This window comes from Fusarium tjaetaba (genome assembly GCF_013396195.1).
Source record: "Fusarium tjaetaba strain NRRL 66243 chromosome Unknown NRRL66243_c0000134, whole genome shotgun sequence".
NCBI classification, from domain to species: Eukaryota; Fungi; Ascomycota; class Sordariomycetes; order Hypocreales; family Nectriaceae; genus Fusarium; species Fusarium tjaetaba.
In genome coordinates this window covers 157,337-180,838 of record NW_023501330.1, presented here as the reverse complement: position 1 = coordinate 180,838, position 23,502 = coordinate 157,337, and the positions used below count along the sequence as shown (strand labels likewise).

General features: G+C 49.6%; 7 protein-coding genes across 7 annotated transcripts; 3 read left to right on the top strand and 4 right to left on the bottom strand.

Annotated features, from left to right (window-relative positions):
* Nucleotides 1-4,286: 4,286 nt before the first annotated feature.
* FTJAE_6854 (ribosomal rna small subunit methyltransferase nep1) lies at nt 4,287-5,188 on the bottom strand (the record flags this gene model as incomplete). Its single annotated transcript, XM_037353510.1, has 3 exons — nt 4,287-4,763; nt 4,818-5,077; nt 5,146-5,188. 3 exons carry the CDS (start codon nt 5,186-5,188, stop codon nt 4,287-4,289), a joined length of 780 nt encoding a protein of 259 aa, XP_037206103.1.
* Nucleotides 5,189-6,032: 844 nt separating this feature from the next.
* Nucleotides 6,033-6,600, top strand: FTJAE_6853 (ribosomal protein s17; the record flags this gene model as incomplete). The annotated part of the gene is made up of 2 exons (XM_037353509.1): nt 6,033-6,167; nt 6,229-6,600. 2 exons carry the CDS (start codon nt 6,033-6,035, stop codon nt 6,598-6,600), a joined length of 507 nt encoding a protein of 168 aa, XP_037206102.1.
* Nucleotides 6,601-6,957: 357 nt separating this feature from the next.
* Nucleotides 6,958-9,485, bottom strand: FTJAE_6852 (adenosinetriphosphatase; the record flags this gene model as incomplete). Its single annotated transcript, XM_037353508.1, has 3 exons — nt 6,958-7,178; nt 7,237-9,337; nt 9,396-9,485. 3 exons carry the CDS (start codon nt 9,483-9,485, stop codon nt 6,958-6,960), a joined length of 2,412 nt encoding a protein of 803 aa, XP_037206101.1.
* A 680-nt stretch (nt 9,486-10,165) lies between these two features.
* On the bottom strand, nt 10,166-12,296 carry FTJAE_6851 (oligomeric golgi complex subunit 6; the record flags this gene model as incomplete). Its single annotated transcript, XM_037353507.1, has 2 exons — nt 10,166-11,932; nt 11,982-12,296. 2 exons carry the CDS (start codon nt 12,294-12,296, stop codon nt 10,166-10,168), a joined length of 2,082 nt encoding a protein of 693 aa, XP_037206100.1.
* Nucleotides 12,297-13,092: 796 nt separating this feature from the next.
* On the top strand, nt 13,093-15,900 carry FTJAE_6850 (uncharacterized protein; the record flags this gene model as incomplete). The annotated part of the gene is made up of 4 exons (XM_037353506.1): nt 13,093-13,577; nt 13,689-13,766; nt 13,820-14,540; nt 14,593-15,900. 4 exons carry the CDS (start codon nt 13,093-13,095, stop codon nt 15,898-15,900), a joined length of 2,592 nt encoding a protein of 863 aa, XP_037206099.1.
* Nucleotides 15,901-18,896: 2,996 nt separating this feature from the next.
* FTJAE_6849 (solute carrier family 25 member 46) lies at nt 18,897-20,288 on the top strand (the record flags this gene model as incomplete). Its single annotated transcript, XM_037353504.1, has 8 exons — nt 18,897-18,934; nt 19,011-19,080; nt 19,148-19,183; nt 19,268-19,400; nt 19,454-19,546; nt 19,606-19,662; nt 19,726-20,197; nt 20,255-20,288. The coding sequence occupies 8 exons, from the start codon at nt 18,897-18,899 to the stop codon at nt 20,286-20,288; spliced, it is 933 nt and encodes a 310-aa protein (XP_037206098.1).
* A 1,019-nt stretch (nt 20,289-21,307) lies between these two features.
* On the bottom strand, nt 21,308-22,930 carry FTJAE_6848 (uncharacterized protein; the record flags this gene model as incomplete). The annotated part of the gene is made up of 2 exons (XM_037353503.1): nt 21,308-21,895; nt 21,947-22,930. The coding sequence occupies 2 exons, from the start codon at nt 22,928-22,930 to the stop codon at nt 21,308-21,310; spliced, it is 1,572 nt and encodes a 523-aa protein (XP_037206097.1).
* Between the last annotated feature and the right edge of the window lie 572 nt (nt 22,931-23,502).

The window sequence follows — 23,502 nt, the reverse complement described above, 5'->3', positions numbered from 1 at the left end:
GCTCTGAGTGCCAGGACTGTCCGATCGGCTGCCTGCGGTGAGGTACCCGCTCGGATGCCTTGGCCGAGATTGCTGGAGTCTTGGAGTATCTCCAAAGACTTTTGGAACTGAACGAATGCGTTGCTCGAGCGTTACTGGCTGAGCAATATGTAAGAGGAGGAGGGGGCTGGTGGGGAGACTGGAATATCGGTCAAGGCTGGCGGTGATGAGTAATAAAGAACCAGGAGTAGACGTAGAGTAGCAACCCCAAATGGTTGGAGAAAATTAAAACCGAAAAAATTAGAAACGACAGATTAGAAGGAGTAGGAGAAAAAAGAAAATCCACGAAGAAGAATGGTCCAGATAGATAGCGAGAAATACAGCGAGGCAAGCAAGAAATGTTGGCCGGGTGAGGTGGCGGAGTGGATGAGAGAAGGCGGTCGAGAATGAAATGGTAGGGATTCCGAGGCGACCCAAGGTAAGAAACAAGGCGTATCCGATTCGATGCTCCAAGATGAGTAACTGAGTGAGTGAGTGAGTTGTCCAGCTAAGGTAGTGCCGTGCGGAGGTCCAGAGAGGAATCGAATGGATCCGTACGGTACAGTAAGGCAGGGCAAGGCAAGGCAAAACAAGGCAAGGTGAGATGAGGTGAGGTGAGGTATTGTGAGTGGCCTAAGTCGAATGGTGAGTTGTCTGTTCCTTAGTGTAGTCGGTCAACTGCTGCTTGGACTGACACCTTTGACGCCTAACACAACAAGAAACAAGAGAGCAGAGTCAAAGATGAATGGCCAAGTCCAAGATGCGAGGTGGGTAAGAACACAGAAAAGATCGATTGGTACCCGAGACTGTGAATAATCCTCGTGGCTCCAGAAAGTCAAGGCACGACACGGCAGTGAGTAATAACAAGAGCCTGGAAAGCTGCGATGCAATTGCAAGGCCCTTGACCGAATGAGAATGAGTACCTAGACGAGGCAGGGGTGCGTGGATGGGTATTGCGTTTTATGTTTGTTCTGTTAATTGCTCAAGGCAATTGGAGCAATTGCTCTGAGAAACGGAGACTGGAGGCTCTAGAGGCTCTGTCTATAAAAGAGAAGAGGAGGATAGAGGCTCGGGGGGGAAGTCGAAAGAGGAAGAGAGAGAGAGAGACAGAGAGAAAGAGAGGAAAAGGAAGATGCAGCTAAAGAGAGAAGATCACCCGGATGGGATGCCCTGAGAAGGTGTCGTGAGGGTGGGCTCTACTTTGGAGGTACCCTACTGACGGGATTGACTGACTGGCTCAGTAAGGTACCTGGCCTGGCCTGGTCTGGTCTGTTTATTAGGGCCTGTCGACCACCCAAGGTAACTAACTGAATGTCTCTGCCCAGATGGATGGATGTTATGCTGATGCGTCCAGAAGGTGACCAGAGGCACGCACGCCCACTGTCTCAGCCAACCGCCAACCCAGCCCTCCCGCTGCGTCTCATAACATGGGAGCCAAAGGGCCCTGTCATGCACCTCTTGTGACTGTGGCTCTGTGGCTCTGTGACTCGCTGACATCTGACCCTCTCGTGCTCTTCCTGTATTTAGCTACCGTGGAAGTAGGTAGTCGCAAGTACCCATCCTAGGTACCTAGCCATCCCCTCTCTGTCGGGCGTGGGCAGGGCAGGGCATGGCATGGGTTCTGCATCACATCGCATCATAGTCTATCACGTTGGGTCGAATCACAGACACGATCAGGCCTGGGCAGATCCATAGCTAGCCCCCATCGTGGGCAGAGATATAGGACTTCGCATGCCGTGAGCTGCCATGGAAGTGCTCTGGAATTGTGAGGTGCACTGGGCTCGTGTATCTTTCAGTGGTACCTGAAGTGTTTGCTGGCGGTAATAGTTTCACTTCCATATCCTTAACCTTGCCTTGGCTGGACACATGGTGCGTCTCCCGTCTTGAGTTAGAAGCCGGCCCACTAGCCCCGCGCTATCCGGCAGCACCCGCTCATGATCACCCCTGAACCCTTCAAGCTCTGAACCCAAATTGGATATCCAGCTGTTGCTCTACTCAATATGGTTGCTGTCTAAGCACCTGAACAATTCAGAAAGATTCTCCGATTTGGGCGGGCGGTGGTAAAAAAAAAAAAAAAAAACATGACATCCCCCCCCTTAATGATATGCTGTGCTGTGCACATGCGGTGATAGCATCATGTGCCATCCTTGTAACGACTTGTCCTAACTTGGTACCTGCAGCTAGAAGGGTCAGTCAACCTAACATCCATCGTGCCACGAATGAATAGATGGTTGGGTGGGAAGCTATGGGCATTGGACAAAACATGGACAGCTCTACTACGGTAAACTCCTTTCATCAAGCCTTTTCACCACTCACTAATAAGTAAACCTAGCCCGGAATTCACTCACAAATGATAAACTACTTCCACATGAATTGTATACCATTAATTTCCATGCTTCGGTGACACTGTCTTGACCTCTCTTGTAGCCATGCAGCCGAGCTACTCCAAAACCGTTCTTCTGATACTCTCTTCCCCTCATTTTGGATGTATGTAGTCTGCCCCTCCCCTCAAACCCCTCCATGCCGTATGTACTGGTAGCTCTGCTCATCCATCATCCATCCATCTTTAATCATGACAGAGCAGAGCCCCCTGCACCAGATAATAACATCTGACTCCACTGTCCGCCATGGCTCGCTAGTTTGATTATTGCTATAATAAGGATGTGTGACACGCAATGCTCATAAAAGACATCTAGTGCGGGTTGTCGTGGTTATCCTCTCCACCATCGTCTTTTCTCTGTTCGATCATCGGAAAATAGCCCATGAGAATTGGTCCAATGACTTTCGGCCATCGATGCGTGACCACGTCAAGGCCAACGGCTGGACTCACGGCGTCCGGCTTGATCCACCGGACCTCCACCGGCATATCCACCCCCGGCCTGGACCGGCCAACCCCGGCCCTTCGGCTACCTTATCAAGCACCAGATATTGAATAGGATTAAGCCCTCTTTGTCTGGTTCTCGAATCTGACTTGACTTGGCTGGAGCAACCCAATATAATTCTTTTGTTAAATAGATATTGTTCCATTCCACTCAGGAAAAGAGGGCCGTTTTGTGGAATAAAATATCCCATGGCGAGGCAGAGAACAACACGTCTAAGGTATGTAATGACTTGTCGTGGTGTTGGCCAAAGGCCAGGCCCGATTCGAACCTGCGGCCGACCAACCCTCCTGGCCATGTTTACTGTAATTATTGTTCGCCTCCTCGACCTATCGTTCCTTTGTTCACTCCTCCGATGCACAAGGCTTCAGATCCGGTGTTTTACCCTTCAAATCGCGTGGGGGATATTTACACACTAAGGCAAGGTAAGGTAGGGTAGTAGGTAGTACATACTACAATGACCAATATCCCCATCTCATTTGCTTCTACGTGACTACCTACTTCAATCACTGTGGGAATCGTGCTGGCGTATCGCACCTATTAAAGGTGTCCTCATCCATCATTCGTAGTCCTGTCACTCCATGCTTCCCATTCTTTCTCCCAAGCCAGAATAGCTCTGGGCACACAAGACCTACTTAAAGTGCGGGGTGATTTGGTGCTACACCAGCCCTTTTTGGTTTGTTGCACATTCGCGGTTGCGGCGGATTAGCTTCACTTGGTGGCCTCAGCCCGAACGCTAGTCGTGTCTTTGGTTTCAGATATTGATTCCTGGTGTTTTGAGATACACACGCAAATCTGTTGGCTACCTGCACAATAGTTCACATATCCGCATCCTACTTATGATATAAATATTGTCTTTTCTTTGACTGTCTGGCGTCTTGTCTGTCCATCCATGGCGAATAACGTATTGAGGAGCGGCACGAACCATGGCGGGATTGGCCCGTTGTGGTAACCCCATTATCCTCAAAGAACTCGAATCTTTCTCAAAATGCCTTGCCGTGGCTTTCCCACCAAGAAGCGTCGATTGATTAGACCAGCAAGCCCAAACAAATCTATAAGTAGATTCCATCCAAACTTAACCTTGGCCAAACAGCCATCAAGAACTGGGGGTAAAATAGAACAGACCCGCTGAGTGACAGTAGAAAAGAACAAATAGGAAAGTATGGGTCAGGTTGAAATGACCCATCAAGACGACATTCACGTCTCGGACCCGATGTTGAACGCCCCATGTTTTGGTTGCAAAAACAAGCGACAGCGAACACCCCAGGCATTCCAAGTTACAACCGAACCGTCTCAACCCCAACGACGATGTTGTATCGTCGTAGGGCGAGCCGGCACTTGGTTTCCATCGCAGCTTCGGCCCCTTGCCGACTTGATCGACGACGGGTCTTACATAATGTCCCAGACATCTTCAGCAGCGTGGCAGAACTTGCTGCAAGCAACACTAGCAGACAGAGAGTAGTTGCTGATGGAGATCTTCTCGTCAACAAGCGCATCGGCGAAGTTATCCTCACCCTTGGCCATAGCGCCAACGAAGACACAGATGCTGTCCTTGGAATCCACGGTTTCAACATACTCACGAACCTTGACAAGTGGCGCATCGAAACTCAGAGTAACCTTGCGGCAATTGGGAGGCAAGTGGTCAGTGATGGGGTTCTGGATCACCCGGAGCAGCTTCTCGTTAGAGTTGGTGGAGCGGATGGACAGACGGTGTAAGAGTTGCACCATCAGACCGGCAAATCGCTTGAATGTTCGCGGAATGCGGACTGAGGGCGAGACCTCGATCAAGACACCCTTGGCAGTATGGATGTAGATCTGGAGCTTGCCGGCCTTGTTGATGGGCGAATCCAGAAGGGTCAGTAAACACTAAGAGAAATGGTCAGCATGTTGAATGCCGACTCAGAAGATCAGAGTTGAAACCTGATGGGTGATGTCGGGACGAGCATCACTAATGTCCCGATTCATCTTGCGCATGACACCGATGTGCTCATCGCTGTTGAGCAGAGAGTACTTGTCCTCACGGTTGCGGCTGGTGCCTCCGTGAGAAGCCTTGTACGTCTCAAGACTGGCATTGGACAGGACGACGATCAGACGCTGAGAGTCCTTGTCTGTGGGAGGGATGGGAGTGCTCTGCTCGGCAACCAACTGAGGAAGCGAGGGGGGAGGGAGGGATTGTGTGCCTATATTTTCCGACATGTCAATGACGACCCTGTAGGATTTGCAGGTCGAGTTCGTGGTTGGCTCTTACGAGGTCGCTTGACTCCAGCAGTTCGACGCTCGGGCGAAGACATGATGGAGGAGAAGAGAGAGGAGGGCGAGACAGGCAGAGAAAAAGGTAAGTGGGGGAGTTGAGCTTGGATGTTGGTTACTCAAGAGTGTCTCGAAACAGTCACAGACAGACAAGACAGACAGTATGAATTGGTAGATACTGGAACAGTGAAATACCGATACAATACGATTGTGTGATTGTATGCGATTGTTGTCGATTGAAATGAAGTTTGTCGCGTGCAGGTCAAGGTGAAAGAAAAGGAAGAGTAAAAAAATAGCCTCTGAGGAAGAAGAAAAAAAGCGGCGCTCGCAATAAACAAGGTGCTAACTATGAATATTGAACCCTGAGGCCAAGCCATATTCTGATGGAAGGTAGCGGCCCCCACATCTCGCCGAAGCTCACGCACTGTCAGCGGGTCCCGGATGCCGAATGGGCAGAAACATGCGGGTTCGGAGTATTTCGAAGGATGAAGTCGTTGTATGATGATCAGTAATTCCCTCAAAAAGACGTTGTCATACTATTCGATATCGTCTCGCTCAACGCCTAGAGAGACGACCAATAAACACATTGACTTGTTCACCCTCGTCTAGCATTGCGGTTAAATGAGTTCTCGCTTAGAAGTTGCAGATATCGTCGAGTCGTGTGAGGCCCTATCCAGCCAATCGGCGGGGTCTATATCGTAGAGCACTTACATAATCTCTCTCACACCTCTACCGCTCCTCATTGGCTACCAAATTTTAGAGAGCCTCTGCGAGTTGGAGGACATCGAACAATTGACCGTGACAAGCAACTGGTAAACCAACAACACTTCAGGCCTGCTAGACAAGCGAGTTAACACTCAATTGGACAGAAGGGACACATTCGACATGTCTTCCCCCGTAGCAAAGGCTGCGCGCCGTGTGACACACGAGCTTCATGGTGTTGTCGTCTCTGCTGGCCTAATGGACAAGACTGTCAAGGTCCGAGTTGGCGGTCAAAAATGGAACAAGATCGTCAACAAGGTAAGAGAACTCCCAGGTGCACTTCATAGCATAAATAACACAGGCTAACATGAATATCTAGTGGTTTGCCGACCCTAAGCACTATCTCGTCCACGATCCCAACTCATCACTCCGAACCGGCGATGTCGTTTCCATTGTCCCTGGATGGCCAACTTCCCAGCACAAGCGTCACGTTATCAAGCGCATTATTGCGCCCTATGGAACGCCCACCGCGGAGCGCCCTCCTGTGCCTACGTTGGGGCAAAGGATAGCGGATTACGAGGCCAAGAAGGCCAAAAAGGATGAGCGAAGGGCGGCGAGAAGGCAAGAAGAGGAGAACCAGAGGCTCGAAGAGAAGCGTTTGGAAAATGAAAAGAAGGAGGCCAAACGCAAAGCATGGGAGGAAGCTCAGCAGAAGCGTAAACCTCAGACCTCGGCAAGCGACGTCGATTAAACTAATTCAACCTTGATATTACGACACATGACTGCAACTCTCCAGGTGATGAGATGGAAATGGACAATGCGGGAAACCTGCTTTTTGGGACAAGGCAACAGGAACAGAGGGTTTGAACGGGTAGGCTCTGTACGATATCATGTGGTGGGGGGATCCTAACAACAGACAAGGGGTTCTTAAACCAACTGTACTATTTGTAACATATAAAAGACATACTAGACATTCAGCCCGTTTACAACTCCTCTACCCGTAGCCCAGTGTGTCGGACTGGGGTTGTGCTATCCATGAAGCCCCTGCGCTTATAATGTACCTGTGCCCTTTTGTTACATGTTGTATACCAGAATAATTGCAGTCTATCTATCCTCCCCTTTCTCCAAACTCTGTCGCCCAGTCTTCGTACTCTTTTAGACCAGCTTTACTTACACTCGGCCTTATGGTCGTCAAACTCGCCTCGAAATCGGACAATTGAATTGGCCGGATCTCATCCATGGTCATGTGTAATAGTGCCTCTCCAAGGGATCGCAATGGTCCCATGGCTGCATCCTTGGCCAAGGCCGTAATGTCTGAACCTGAAAAGCCTGTAATCACAAATCAGTTGGGTTTGCATGAAGGTATGTCAGAAAAAGAACTACCCACCATCTGTCAATTCCACCAACTTGAGGATATCATCATTAGACAAGTCGTGTTTCTGCTGGCCCAGAAGGGTCCTGAGCTGTGTCTCGCGAGTGGTCGGTTCAGGTAACGGGATGTACTGTCGTCGCACAAAACGTCTTCGAGCCGCCTCGTCAATTGCCCAGGGGAGGTTCGTCGCCGCTAACACAAGGACTCGGTTGGCATCCCCCCTTTCCTTGTCTTTCTCGGTCGCTTCTCTTCCAGCAGCAGCACGCTGAAGATCGCTCCACTGAATAAGAAACTCTGTCTTGATCCTCATCGTGGCTTCGTGCTCTCCAGACCCTGATCTCTGTGAAAGTAGCGAGTCGATCTCGTCCACAAAGATAATACTGGGTGCCAGTGTCCGGGCCAATCCAAAAAGAGCTCGAACGAGCTTTTCTGACTCGCCCAGGTATTTGCTTGTCAGGCTGCTTGCTGAAATTGAAAAGAATGTTGACTTGGACTCTGTTGCCACAGCCCGCGCGAGCATAGTCTTTCCTGTTCCTGGCGGTCCAAATAGGAGCATTCCTCTGGCTGGTTCTCGGAGGCCCATGAAAAGATCGGGCCGTAAAAATGGATAAACAACAGTCTCTCGAAGTGCGTTCTTTGCAATTTCAAGACCAGCCACATCACTCCAATGAACTTCGTCACCTTGAACGACAATATCGTTCAATATTTGCTTCGCGGCAGCTGCATCAACACCAGCGGGCAGGTTCTTCAAAATTTGCTTCTTCTTGTTTTTCCATTCACTCATTTCGTCAGGAGACTTTTCCAAAGTCTCCGATTCAGACGCTTCGGAACCATCCTCTTGGGAATCAGCTTCTATAGGAGCCTCTTTCTCCTTCACTCGACGTGGTCTGGAACTTGTCCCATTCGTGTCGTCGTCAGAGGCGCTTGAGGTGGAGACTTGCCGAGCCTTACGTTCAGGACGCCTTGACCTATCTCTGCTCTCAGCATGCGGCCTCGAGGGTTTCAAAGATCTTCCGGGCTGTCTCGCTGCTGGACTACGAGTTGGTAAGTTGTTTGACACACTTCTCCTCTCTGATGCTTCTCCAGAATCGTCGCCGGTCTCAGTATCGTTGGCTCGCTCTTGCCTCGATACCTTGCGTGGCGACGGTGAAGCGAATCCGTTGCGCGAGTTGGGCAGTCGATCGATTCGATTTGTGTAAGCATCTGATGGAGGTAAATCTTGATACGAAGACGAATTTAGAGCACTGGAAGCAGCAGTGACCGACAGCATGGATGGACGGGCATAACAGTACTCATCAGAGTGTCGTGTATTTCCTGAAGGTTCTCCATCAAGATCGCGGTCTTTTGGCACAACCAAACGTCTCGAGTGGCTGTCCCATTGCGTTGGTACTGGTCTGCGAATCTGATCCAAGGAAGTGCGAGAGCTAGAGCTCGCTGTTGCTGGAGTGGACTCCGACTGGGTCCCCCTCGAGAATCTTTCCCTTGAACTGAGCGCGCTCCATGCCAAAGTCGCTGCTTTGCTTGATCCTTCGGCGAGTGGCTTTGCTGGCTTTCGTGGCTTGGTGGACTTTTCTCCTAATTTACCGGAACGTAAAGTCGTCCTCATGGTGTGCTTTTCTGGACTTGGTGTCCGTAAAGTCTTGTTCGGTCTCGGTGGTAGGGCTGGTCCTCCAGGCGATGCAGATCGAGAGACCGACGGGAACGCCATGTTTGGATCTAGATGGGTGCTGGGTCCATCCACGATAGCAAGTTCTGATGACGTACGTCGAGGCTGTGATGGACGGTGTGGAATGGTTGGTCGTGATAGCTCAGAATACTGCATGGCGGTGATTGTGCCCTGTCCAAGGGAACCTCGTCCCTCGGGCATACTTGGTCGCTTTGTCAACTTGCCGGCTGGTGGTTGCGTGGTGGTCGTCTCTTCTTGCCGTGAGATCCTGAGAGCTTCCAGGAGATCGATTCGTTCTTTACATTGTAATTCCAGCTGTTTCAGTGCCTCTTGTAAGGCTTTCTCGGTGTCTGTACGTGGGCCATATGCGGGGGGTGCCCGATTTGCGTTGTAATCATAGATCTGATCCAGGGCAGCTCGCCAATGTCGCATGGCTTCTATCTCATTACCCTAAAACCCAAGTCAGAGATTAGTAGATAATTGAGGAAGCGAAATAACTAAAACTTACCTGGCCTTCATAGTAGATAGCAGTTGAGCAACTTAGATAACTATCATCGTAGGTCTTCTGCAAAACAGCCAGGGCCCTGTTTCGTAACATGGCTCCCACTGCAAACCACTACCATAGTAACCCAGAGACTGGCTTGAGTTGCGCCCTAGCCCGCCGACCGTGAAAGACTGCCGCTGTGTTGACTGTTATGTGTTTGGCGAGCAGAGCAGATTGTGGCAGGTTGTTTAGGTGGGGACGCGTTTGGGCTGAGGAATCGAATTGATGAGCCAATGCCTTGGTATAGCAGGGTCGCGCACGTTGTGGTGTTTGGTATGATTGAACATAAGACGTGATCGAGTCAAAGTCGATGGTATAAGGCACTGTCTCTGCTGATGATAGTCAAGCGTGATCAAGTTGATCGACCTGCATGCCTGACATGGATTAGCAGGTTAAACTTAGGCAGGCGGTGACGTAGTCAAGGATCGCACCGCCCGCCCTAGTCGCAATAGATGGTGGCGGGGTAGACAATGAGCCTCATGCCTACCTACCTACTACATACTACCTTACCTACTAATGAGCTACCTTATGATAAGGCAGAGCGCTCAACAACTGCTGTGGAAACATCCAGTGTAAGGCCAATCGTCTATTTGTGATTCAGCCGTTTGGCAAATAATCAACCTGAGAGAGTACGCGAGTTATTAGGCACTGTTATAATTTTGCACTTCTGCTCAGTTGTATTTCTAGCTTCTCCACATCTTACTCCTGACTCTCATCTATATCGCCCCTTTTATCTATGAAAGCAACACACGAATCTCGGCGGTTGTTCTAGGGAAAACCGACCGCAGACCTTCGTCCTCTTCTGAATCAACAGATTCATCACCCCCCTCAGTTATAACCTCTTCAAGCTGTTCAAAGTCATTGCAGAACTGTTCTGCTGCCTCCTCCGTAATTTGTCGAGCTAACTTCGAATCCTGCAGATGCTTCAAATTATCCATGGCGTCCATGAGTGCTGATGGCAGAAAGTCATCCAATGTCTGGCTTGCTTGAGCGAGCTCTTTCTCATCCAACAATTGAGCGTTCTTGTCGTCATCCTCCTCCAGCTTCGTGAAAATTGCGTCCAACCCTGACTCCTTTCGAAGGAATTGGTATTGACTTGTTATTAGTCTTTTAGCTGCATCATCTGACTTCGCTCGCAGTCGTTTAGTCCGACGTTGTGTGAATTCGAACGGCTCTAGACATGCTATCGCAGAAGATATACAATTAATCAGGAAGATCGCACCGTTCTGGGCATTCATGTTCTTAGCCATGTTTTCACAACCCGACATGAATGGTTCAAAGGCTTCTGAAAGCACATTCTCGAACTCGCTCTCGCGATCCTCCGAGGTCGATAGAGAGGAGTCGTAAGTTTTGCTGATGGCCTTGAGTTGTTTGAGCGAATCCTGTAAAAATGCAGGTGGGCCAAGGTCTAATGGAGCGTGCTGGAATTCTCCCTGTAGAGTTGCAATGTGATCTCTGACAAGTGCTCGGAACTGGCGCAAGGCCTCTGTTTCCAGGCCTCCAATCAACTCTACCAAATTAGAGTTGGGACCGAGCGTTTTTTGGAAAGTGATCCGGTAAAAGTTGATCAGATTTGCGAGTTTATAGGCGGGTATGGTGTCTTCGTTGGCTTGGATCACCTGCTCCATCCTTTGGCGAAGCACGTGGGCCGCTCCAGAGATGTCGCGGTCGACTAGGTCGTTCAGTGCCTTAAGCGCATTAAAGTCAGCCTCGGCCTCATCGTCCTCTGCAATTAGGCGCCAGATCTCTGCGTCTCGGCCAGATTTGAAACCCTTGGCAAGTTCCTCCCCCTCTGCGACAAACAAAACCTCCAATGCCTCACGTTCACTGACAGTGGCTGAATGAATCCAAGCCAGCATGTCACCCACGTAGCGTAGCGGATCATGTGCCAGCATGTCGATGGGCTTGACAGAGGCATCTTCTGTACCAGAGGGCGAGGTACCTGTCAAAGCGACATAGAAGGAGTCTGAAAGGATTCGTTCTCGAGCCTCGGAGAAGAAGTCGAGGCAGTTTTGGAACAGTGACGGCCTTTCGGCAAGAACTCGCAATGCCCGGCGAATTGATGAGTTCATCTGTGGATTTTCGAGATTCAATGTCTTGAACTCTCGCTGTATCCATTTGTAAAGCTTTTGGAAACCAAGATTGATGTTCTTCGACGTCTGCTCCATCAGTTCCAGACCCAGAGTCTGTTTCTCGAACCCAAGGAGTATCTCGCAATCCTTGCTGATCTTTTTCGCTTTGCTTAAGGCATCGAAGAAGCGGTCATCTACTGGCTCGGCTGTTTGAGTAAATGCGGCAACCTCATTCTCCGACATGACAAAATGTTTCTTGAAGGCACCGAGCAGCTCTTGCTTCACCTCAACCTGTCTCTTTTGCTCCAAGAGAGAGGATGCCTCGGAGAGTGCTGGCAATGTCTGCCTATGAGCTTCGACAACTTGGGTTTTCATGTCCTCATAACCATTGTTAAGCTTGTCAATGGTCGTTTTGATACGCCGAAGTTGCTATTGCCATGTTGGTACGGTTTCCTGTAAAACAAATGCTTGAACCCACCTCTGCAACCCGCCCAAATTCGGCAATAACTTCTCCATTACTGTCAATGACTTCCTTCTGTAGGTCTAATCGAACACGTCGACGAGTTTCGGCATCGTTTTGGATCCCACGTTCATCAAGAAGAGCGAGAGCGTCTCGAAACTCTGTATCAGAATGAGTCGTCGAAAGGACACTGGTCACTTTGGATGTAAGTGGAGTGATCCCTCTTGGTGTTGAGGGAGTTTGTGGATAGCCATCTGGAGCAAGGAGTCCTGAAACTGAGGCGTCTCTCATAGGCAGGCTCTTCAATGACAATGAGCGATCTGTAGGTGCCATGTTGCAGTAAAACAGCAGTAACACTGCTCAGTCGAATTGTTGCCGCCGGCAAACTTTAACTTATTCCGCGCAGGTCCATGAACCGACCGAGCTCGATGGAGCAACAGAGTAAACCTGACAATTTGGAATCTAAAACCAACAGCGACCACGAGCGATCCCTATACAGATACTCCGTATAAGACAAGGGCAATCATGTAGGTGGGAGTGTGCCAGGTGTCGTAAAGGGTGCATGGAAGAGGAAGGCGGTGTGTAGCCATTCATTGGGTCTTATCGGTATTTGTCTGGCAGAATCGCACACCGCTCTGTAGCGTCATACCAGCGGCTGGTGATGCCTGGAGCATTAAACTGTCTGTCTAGGTATCATTAACCTGCAAGTGATTTATTCACTTTTGTTTCAGGTCAGGGCGCATGGTTTCCTTGTGATATCCAACTCCCATTTGATTAGACTCTGTCACACCGGACCGTTCCCTTGCTTGGAGTAGGTAGGCATGTGCCTTGGGTCACGCTTATCGTGATCAACGTCCCCTCGTGACCTTGGGTTACCTATCCTCCATATTTCATTATCATTTAACGAATAAAGTTACGTTCGCCGTAATTCCTGGATCACCCAGTTCAACAAAGTTCAAGTCCAAATATTTCATCATCAAGGTGGAAGGAAGCAACCCTTGCTCGTGTCCCATTTACGGCAAGACAACGAACGACCCAGCATCAACATCATCAATCGCCTTCGAACCGCCTCGACCCCAAACCAACATGCCCGCCTATCTTTACGCTTGATTCATCGAAAGAAATCGATATGTCCTCAAAGTTATTTTCCCGATCGAAATTCCCCGCAAGAGGGTCACGGTCGTTTTATGAACAGCTACGTTCTGGAGATGATGACGAATACGATCCCGGCATCGATGAAGAGAACCTTGGTCATCAATTTGATGACGATTTTCATCCCGAAGGACTCGATATTGGCGATAGCCGCATGACAATAGAAAGTGCAGCTCTGAACCCAAAGGGCAAAGGAAGGGCTAAGACACTAAGGAAGCAGGCGCAAAGTCCCGGTGGACCCTCGCCGAGATGGCACCAGCAGGACGACGACGGTGACAACGAGGTGCCGGCATCGTTACTCATGGAGCCAAACGAAGTAGTCAACTTACCCCCAACATCGCCCAGACGAGCAGCCCCATCCAACAATCCTCAAAGGCCAGAAGCTGCAGGCCCATCATCAGCACAGGCTAGGGCGCAGTGGGAAGCAGCCACAGCTCAGCAACAACTTCATCAAGAGAATAGGTATGGGGGGCCCGCTGGACCACAACCCATGCCCGTGGCTAGGGGCTCGATAGCAAGTAATCCGAGGGAGAAAGCACTCTGGCGATGGGTTAACACCTCAAATCTAGACAGCTTTATGCGGGATGTTTACGACTATTATGAAGGTGGGGGACTGTGGTGCATTCTGTGTGCTAACGCTCTCTGGCTCTTGTAAGTATTCCGTCACCAAGGTGCGAAACATGAGTGGCTAATCGGTGCTTCAGGGAGACACTTTTCGTCGCGGTGTTGCTCACCTTCCTTTGTCAATGCATTGACTATTCAAAGATTCCACACAGCAAATCCTTACATGAGGTTGTAGTTCCCCAATGTACGCGCAAAATGTCGGGTCTCTGGAACCTGGCGATTTGGCTTTACACCTTCTTCTTCATTTGGAAGTGTGTACAATACTTTGTGGAGATTCGCCGCCTCCTCTACATCAGAGACTTCTATATTTACTTGCTGGACATTCCGGAACAAGACATGCAAACTGTTTCGTGGCAGGATATTGTGGTTCGTATCATGGCGCTGCGTGAACAGAACCCGAAGACTGCAACAAACATCACACCGAAACTGAGACAGTTTATTGGCAGCCAGTCGAAAGAACGGCTTGATGCACACGATATTGCTAATCGACTCATGCGCAAAGAGAATTACCTTATTGCGATGATCAACAAGGATGTCCTGAACTTGTCTTTGCCAGTTCCGTTTCTTCGCGGCCGCCAGCTATTTTCCAAGACAATGGAATGGTATCTTCATTACTGCATCCTTGATATGGCCTTCAACGAGTTGGGCCAAGTTCAGCAGGACTTTTTGCGCCCAGATCGCAGACGTCTCTTGAGCCAGAAACTGAAGCAGCGGTTGATGTTCGCGGGGTTTCTAAATCTTATCTTCGCGCCTGTTGTGCTTGCCTACGTTATCATTGTTTACTTCTTCACTTATTATTATGTCAGTACTTTAGCCTATGCACTCTGTTCTTTGAAAGCTAATTCCGTTACAGGAGTACACAAAGGATCCCAAGCAAGCTGCAGCGCGCAAGTACACTTCTCTAGCAGAATGGAAATTCCGCGAATTCAACGAACTGCCACATATATTCTACGAAAGGCTGCACATGTCTTATCCATTCGCCACTCGGTATATCGATCAGTTCCCCAAGAGGATGACTGAAGATATTGCGCGAACCATCGCCTTCATGACAGGTGCAATTACTGCCATTCTCGCTGTAGGCTCTATTCTTGACTCGGAGCTTTTTATTAACTTCGAGATCACGAAAGACAGACCAGTCCTATTCTATCTCGGAATTTTTGGTGCCATTTGGGCCATCACCCGAGGAATGGTGTCTGAAGAGACATTGGTGTTCAATCCCGAATATGCCTTGATGAATGTGATTGAGTACACACACTACATGCCCGATCACTGGAAGAATAAGCTCCACAGCTTCGAGGTTAAACAGGAATTTGCAGAGCTTTACAAGATGAAAGTGGTCATTTTCCTTGAGGAGGTGATGGGCATAGTGACGACGCCTATGTTGCTCTTGTTTTCACTGCCCAAGTGTAGTGACCAGATCGTCGATTTCTTCCGCGAATTCACAATCCACGTTGACGGACTCGGCTATGTCTGCTCCTTTGCGGTATTCGACTTTCAGAAAGGACCAGGAAATACGGGCCATCAGGGGCAACGGCCGGATGTTCGTGAGGACTACTACTCAACGAAGCACAACAAGATGGCCGCATCCTACTTTGGGTTCCTTGACAACTACGTTACAAACCCCAAGACTGGCATTCCCGGTCATACACCGTTTGGAGGAAAACCGGCCTTTCACCCACCTCCAGCTTTCCCAGGGCTTGCCTCTCCATCATTAGGAGCAGACATGCAGGGTTCTCATATTGGTCGCGCGGAAACGGGACGTGCCAGAAGTAGAGCCCCCGGTGGGCGAGGTCCACGTACGGGACCAATGCCACAGCCCTCCCCAATGGCGTCTATCCTGTTGGATCAACATCATCAACCTGCTGGGGTGAACATGGGTGCACGTAGTCTTCATTGGTCAAGGTATCCGCGAGGATTCCGCGGGGAAAGCCAAATAACTGAAGAAGCTGAAGATAGCGCCATGAGGCGAACTGGGGAAGATGACGAACTGTACGAGCCAGCGGGTGAACTAGGTGAATCGACCTGGGAAACGTCCCCCGCAAAAGGGGTGACACGGGAGAACAGTGCTGCCAATACAGACGATCCTGGTGAAGGGGTACTGGGTATGATATACCAGCTTCAGCAAACGCAGCGATCCCGGCGCGGTGGGGGCATGGTCTGATATAGAACATCTCTCGGGGGGTTTCATTCATTTATTTATCTTCCCATTTTGGGTGAACCACATGGCGTCAAGGCGAATACTGGAAGTTATCTCCCCGAAATACCCTTGTCCTTGGAAAACGGAGGTGGATTTTACTGGCGCTTTGCATAGATTGGGTTTTGTTTATTGCGACTATCTGTCTTGTGACTGGCAGTGAAGGATTTGGCATCGGAGCGTCGGTCAGTGTACTTGGGTTGGGTGGCAGGAGCAGACTCTTGGGTACCTATAAATGAATAAGTCCACTACCTAACTACCTATATTTAGAGAAAAACATTGTACCCATTATCGAGCTCTTGGAAACTGTACAAACTGGGTTGCTAGGTACTCTCAGGTTTACACGGCAGGCAAACGAATTCCAACGAGAAGATCGGGGTTGGGGCGATAAATCCGAGGCCGTGACATGTGTCTCGGAATAACGACGAGTCGTAATTAATGATACTACCGAGGCCGTTTGTACAAACAAACAAAACACAGTCAGTGGGAAGTTTCTTGCACGGAGACTACATAACGTTACGGTAGGTAGCAAAGATTTAGAAGAGGGTGTGAGGTTGACAATATTAAAAATGAGCTTATTCGGACGAGTTGCAAATACAAATAAGCGATATCTTTCAGGTATCTGTCTGATAAGCCAGAGTCAAACAAAGACCATTCATTAATCAATGTTGCAACACGAATTCATCAATCTTGAGTGACTTGGTCCCTCTAAACCTCCACTGCTTGGCTGACGACCATTTTCTAGACGAGATTTTTTGCCGTGGAAGTCCAACTTAGGTAGCAGATAGTGAGTCTATCCAGTTTGAGGACGAGCTTGAGGACTGATTGATTAGAGAGAGAGAATTGGGTCCCCGAACTGATTGATAACCTAATTCCAATGTGTGAGACCCCCTGTCATGCCCTGGGCTGCAACCAGGCTCATGATTCGGTGAAAGATGAGATTCGACTGCTGCATGTCTACAGGTCTGGGCATGAGTGAATATTCAAACTGTTCAAATATCTCCTTCGATATACAAGTGTAACCTCAACTATGAGTGCTAAGTTAATAGCAAGCCTGATTAACGTCGCCTTCCATGCTAATGTGAGCTTCCAAACTCCCTACGCTTCCCCTTGCCTGAACATTCAAAGCACTTGACATGCTTCTTGTCGAATGGAGAACTAGATATGAATGTATGGATACACCGCGTGGTCACGATGCCTCATCCATGGATATTACCTTAGTCATGGGCTAGGTTGTGGAGTTAATCCAGTCCAGCAACTCACTCACTGACTTGGCCTCAGATCTACAAAGTTAGTAGTAAATGAATGAATGTATGAAGGATGAAATAAGAAGGGAATATCACTCTCTAGGTATCAATATAATTATTCCTCTGCCTCATGTTCCCGTAAGATATTTATATTTCTCGCAACGGCATGCTGTTAACCTCGGCAGCTATTCGTGTGTATAGTATGTGTAAGCTAAAGACCGATATGTACTGATATTGATCTTGATTCCAAACCCGACAAGACGGTTACAGGGATTATGATATGATGTGAAGTGACGCTGACCCGCTCTGCAAACAAGCAAATTGGCCAGTTTACGTACAGAGATGAGCATTTACCCATGCACTACTCCGTAAGTCTAGTGCAGATAGATGGATGGCCTTTCTACTGTATGACCCAACCTGCCACGCCTTTCTTGGGCGCCAATGCGCGCTGAGTCGAGAGACAATCAAATGTAGGTACGAATATATTAGTAGGTACAAACAGAATACTATTGGTAAACATGTCCGGCCTCAATTTGCAGCAAGGCCAGCATACATGGGTAACTACAGTACTTGAAGATAAATTTGTGATATTAGGGCCAAGTCCACCACCATATGACAATTATTTATACCTACCTAGGTACCTTGGTCTCTCATAATAACTGCTCCGGCGATAGGTACCTTAGATAAACTGATAATGGATACGACTGCACTTCCGCGGGCATATAATAAGCGCAACAGGAGATGGCGGAGAAATGGACAACACCATGGAAGTACAAGTACCTCGTCTCACAATTTAGCAATGGAAAATACCTCGCTGTTTGCTAACTTCACCTTAGTCCATTGTTATCTGAGCCGACGCGCCGAGCTCCCTGAACGACGCTAGTTCAAACGACAGATGGAGGCCCTAGTCTACCTAGAGGAGGGGGGAGGGGAAAAAGAGAAGACGTATATGCAGACAGAGACAGAGGTAGCTTTGCAGCAATAATTTGACGAAAGGGTACTTGCCGTAGCTCCCGTCCGGACTCCGAGGCCGTAAACGGAGCTGTCTCATCCCCAGAGGGGAAAAAAAAAAAAAAAAAATCTAGGCAGCCCAGAGGGTACTGTAGCTCCAGAGCCTACAAAGACTTAACCTGGCCTGGAGTTTTTCCCGCGCTGTCCAATTCAGACTAATAAGGCAAGGTAGAAGAATACCTAGTAGAACACCACTACCACTACCACCACCACCACCAGCCTCCATCTGAACTACCTACCTGCCTACTTTTTTGCTCCATCGCCTCCGCTCGGCTTTGGACTTCTTTCTTGCATTTCTTAGTTACAAGTACTTCAACTGCCGGCGACAAGACTCATCCTTCATTGATCGGTGTATTCGAATAGACCGAGGCGAATCAAGAACACGGCTCGGACATAGCAACCACTTTGCACGGTCTTTTCAGCTCCAGCAAGTCGAGGCCATATTTTTCGCCCCGAACTTAGTACCTAGGGCCTTATCTCAACTTCAACATCGTCATCGTTTTAGCGACCATCCTCCGGCGCAACTCCAACTCCATATCTTGAGCCTCCTGCAGTCCCCGTACACGACATAGCCGACTCCATCCACGGCACAGATCGCTCGCCGTCACTTTTATAGCAGTAATTGCCCCGATACCTCCTCCAGTCGCCAACCTGGCGGCCCTCGAGACCAAGCCTTTCGGCGGAGCATCGGAAGCTGTGGCCGCCATGGCCCAGCCAAGTGCAGAGCCAGTCGAAGAATACGAGTGAGCACAACTCAGCACCCTCATCAAGATGGTCATGTACACCTCAGGGCCTCGAAATTGACTGTTTCTCCCACAGCTATGAATCTCTCCCGCCCAACTTCTCCCTCCTGCAGAACATGGCAGCAGGCGCCTTTGCCGGCATAGCAGTATGAATCCCTCGCCTCGGACAAGCAATACAAAGTTATACCAGGCTAATTTTGCGTCTTCCTACAGGAGCACACTGCCATGTATCCCATTGATGCAATCAAGGTATGCTCATGCCCTGCATTCTTTCTATGGCTGCTTGCTTGCTTCGCTTCGCTTTGCCCATCTCGAGTCTGACACAATTCTTAGACCAGAATGCAAATCCTCAACCCCAGCACCACACCAGCCTACTCGGGCGTCATTCGTAATACCGTTCAGATTGCCCGCACTGAGGGATTCTTCAGCTTATGGCGCGGCATGTCCAGTGTCATAGTTGGAGCTGGTAAGTCAACCACGTCATGGACAGACCTATTAACCGTTGCTAAAACTGCTTAGGTCCTGCGCACGCCGTCTACTTTGCAACATACGAAGCAGTCAAACATGCCATGGGCGGTAACCAGGCCGGTGTACACCATCCCCTCGCTGCTGGTAAATATACAATTTCTGCCCAGTTTCCGATCTGACAGCCACTGACTAAATTTCTGCAGCCACCAGCGGTGCCGCTGCGACTATTGCTAGCGACGCGTTCATGAACCCTTTCGATGGTACGCCCCCTACGCCCCAACCTTTCGAGCACCCAGAATACGGTCGCTGACAACCCTGTACAGTCATCAAGCAGCGCATGCAGATTCAAAATTCGAGCAAAATGTACCGATCCATGCTGGACTGCGCCAAGTATGTCTACAAGTCCGAGGGCTTGGGCGCTTTCTACATCTCGTACCCCACGACACTGTCCATGACAGTCCCCTTCACAGCTCTACAGTTCCTCGCATACGAGTCTATTTCAACCGCCATGAATCCCGCAAAGAACTACGACCCCTTGACACATTGTTTGGCCGGTGCCGTTGCTGGTGGTTTTGCTGCTGGTCTTACCACACCCATGGATGTCATCAAGACTATGCTCCAGACCCGGGGAACCTCCACTGACCCCGAAGTGAGAAGTGTCAACAGTTTTATCGGAGGCTGCCGCCTATTATATCAGAGAGCCGGTGTCAAAGGCTTCTTCAAGGGTGTGCGACCTCGCATTGTTACCACGATGCCCAGCACAGCTATCTGCTGGTCGGCATATGAGTTCTCAAAGTATGTGACATGGCTGAATCAAACTGATAACTGAAACTAATGCTTAAATCTAACCAGGTCCTATTTCATCAAACGCAACGATGCTGCTTGAGCATCACATCTAAGTCTTGGAATGCTTGGATGACCAGACCTCAACTCTGCATAAATTTGCAACCATATTCGACACCCCGCGATTATCTTCATGAGAGATGGATTTGGGAGCGAGGGCGCTTTAGAGAGCATGGCTATAGGACTGAGACGGCTACAACGACAACATCCGAAATACCCTTGAACAAAAACCTTTTGATTCGACGCTTCCCCGATTCGGTTCGAGCCCTTTATACCGAGGACCTCTACCGACTTTGCATCTGACCACGACCTCTCCAAGGACGACGGCTGAGTGAAGATCGAGGCAAGCGACGGATCGTGTACATAAAGAAATATCATCACTTTTACGAACGAAAAAATCGGAGAGCGGCGACATGGATGGGAAACGGATGAGTTATTGCTAGTGTTGATTCACGCAGTTAGACAGCGGAAGAGTGTTATGATAGGTTGTCTGTTATTACTTATGTCAAAATACTAAGCGAATATGCTTTGGCATTATACAATTTCCAACCGGGCTTGATTCACACATTATCTTGGATCTAGTACAAGCTGCGACTATCCGGATTGGCGCAATGGGTTTTTGTCTGTTCCTCAAGGTGGCAATGCGTGTGTCCATTGCGATGTCGCTGTGCCGCCGACGTCGGCGGTGGGTGATATTGTACCGAGGCCGAGCAACGACACACGCTTCATCGGCGTACTAAAAACTAGACAAATAGATAGATTGACATGTTGATGTGGCTTGGATACTGTACTTGCGGTATAAAGATAGAATTCTCAAGGTATGCGATCTCACTATATACTGTTCTTGACGAAAGTGAGCGATCTGCGGAAACTCCGACGCCATTAACCCCTATACTCCTGTTGGAGAGAGAGAGCCCCGCCCTTGTTGATCTCTAGACAAAGATGTAGATACCAGCAAAGACTCCCTCCCGATCAAGCAAAACTGCCTCTGTAGTTGACCCCTTCGCTATCTAACTCCTCAGTAGTATCTTTTGCAAAACTTCAAAATCTGTCGTGTGCTTCCTAGAATCCAAATGGTTGACCACCGAACTGGAACTTGATATTGGGACCGCCACCGCCACCGCCTTGCTGGAACATGAATGGATGACCACCACCACCACCGAAGGGGTTGCCCTGTCCCTGGAAAGGGTTTGGTCTCTCTTGAGAGTTAGGATCATCGCCACGGTCGAAACGGGCACGTAATTCGGGGTCACTAAGAACTTCATATGCCTCGTTGATGCTGGCCATCTTCTTCTCGGCCTCTTCCTTGGGGATACCTTGTTTGGCGGCCTTGTCAGGGTGGAAGATCTTTGATTGCTTGCGGTAAGCGGACTTGATTTGGCGCTCGTCGGCGTCGTTCTCGACACCAAGTACCTTGTAGTAGTCCTTGGTCTTGCTGCGCTTGAGGGCAATGTGAGCCTTGTTGAGGATTGGGTTAACCTTCTCCTTCAAATCGGGGCGGATCTCGGCGGCCTTCTCGAGGGTAGCAATGGCGGCGTCGTAAAGCTCACTCTTGAGTTGAGCCTTACCCTTGTGAAGAAGACCCCAGAAAGAGTCAGGGTTGAGTTGTAGCGACTCGTCACAGTACTTGGCGGCCTCTTTGTGGGTTGACTATGGCAGAGTTAGTGATATGCAGGGATTGTACGAGGCCGAAGAACTCACTTCGGTGTATGCTTGACAAGTCATCTCGATCAAATTCTCCAAAAGTTGGATACGGGCGGTCTTGGGGATGCTCTTGTTCTTCTTAAGCTCCTCCACCTGGTTTCGGACATCAGGCACCAAGCCAGAATCATCGGCAGTACCGACCAAAGCCCTGCCCGCCGTGGTGGGCTGTCCTCGGCTTAGTTGTCCCTGGATCTTCTTGTATGCTTTTTCAACCTTCTTCTCCTGCTTGTGCAACTTCTTGCAGATCTTGGAATCAGGATCTGACTGAAGACACTTCTTGACTTGTCCAATACCGTTCTCCAGGTCACCCAAAGCGTAAAACGAAGTCGCCGAAATAACCATGTGGGGAGAAGTGTCACCGGGCTTCATGTGAAGGACATGTTGCAAATCGCTGAGAGCGAGTTCGACATCGCCGAGCTCGAAGCGACAGTGCGCTCGGAGTTCACGCAGATGAGGAGATCGACTGGCGACAACGATTGCAGTACCGGCGTGGCTGACACACTCTTCCCACTTCCCGCCCTTGCTAGCCATGTCAGCTAGATGAGCTGCCAGCTTGGCCTCTTCCAACTCGACAAACTCAGCCGACTTGGGAGCCTTTCCAGCAAGGCCGTACTGGGCCTTTGCGGCATCCCAGTCTCCAGCCTTGGCACGAAGCCTGGCGAGTTGAAGATGGGCTCCCTCAAAGCCAGGCTTAAGGGACAGGACTTTGTTGAAATCGTCAGTTGCCTGCGAGGTTCGGCCGAGTGAGAGATATGCGGTGGCCCGCTTGAAGAGGGAAAGGTAGTTCGTCGGGTCGCGGGCGATGGCAGCATCGTAGTACACGAGGGCTTCACTGGTCTCGCCACGGGACAGATGCGACTGCGCCTTTGTCAAGAGGTTCGCAACAGGGAGATCAGCCGGGATATCTTGCGGCGAAAGGGCACTGGCAGTTGCGAGAAAGGCCGTAGCGGCCACTGCCAGACCAGCAAGATTGAGATGCATCCTGATTAAGTTTGTTCGAGTCCAACCAAGTACACTATGATAGGTCGAGGGGCAAATCGCAGGCGATATATATCGATTGAAGGGTGCTAATGGTAATGCATCGATTTCAATAGGTGCAATAGTTGACGACGAGTACACGATGACAACGATGGCGAAGTCTGCTCGAGTATAGAGGAATTGGAACAAAGAAAGAAAAGAAAGAATTGAGAGTTCTAGCGATTGACAAGGGGACAAAAAGGACAACTCTACAAGTACTTGTTGAAAGAAGCCAACAACCGGAAAAGGCGACACCTCTCAACTTAGCCGGGAAAGTTAACTTCTGTCAGCCAGGTACATGGATCAGTCTCGAATGTCATAGGTGGCCACAAGTACTTGTCTACCAATCCAGCCGGGCCCCCCCAAAAGTCCCGTCGGGCTCGAGTCTACGACTCTAGCATGTTCTGGCTGCAGGAATTAGCGGCGGGCACTATAACTTAGTACACTCAGGGACCGAATCATTTCTGCCACTGCAGTTGCAGGGGTTCCCGCCTCCAAATCTATCAATTGACGGGAACCACAGGCACGGGCTGCAG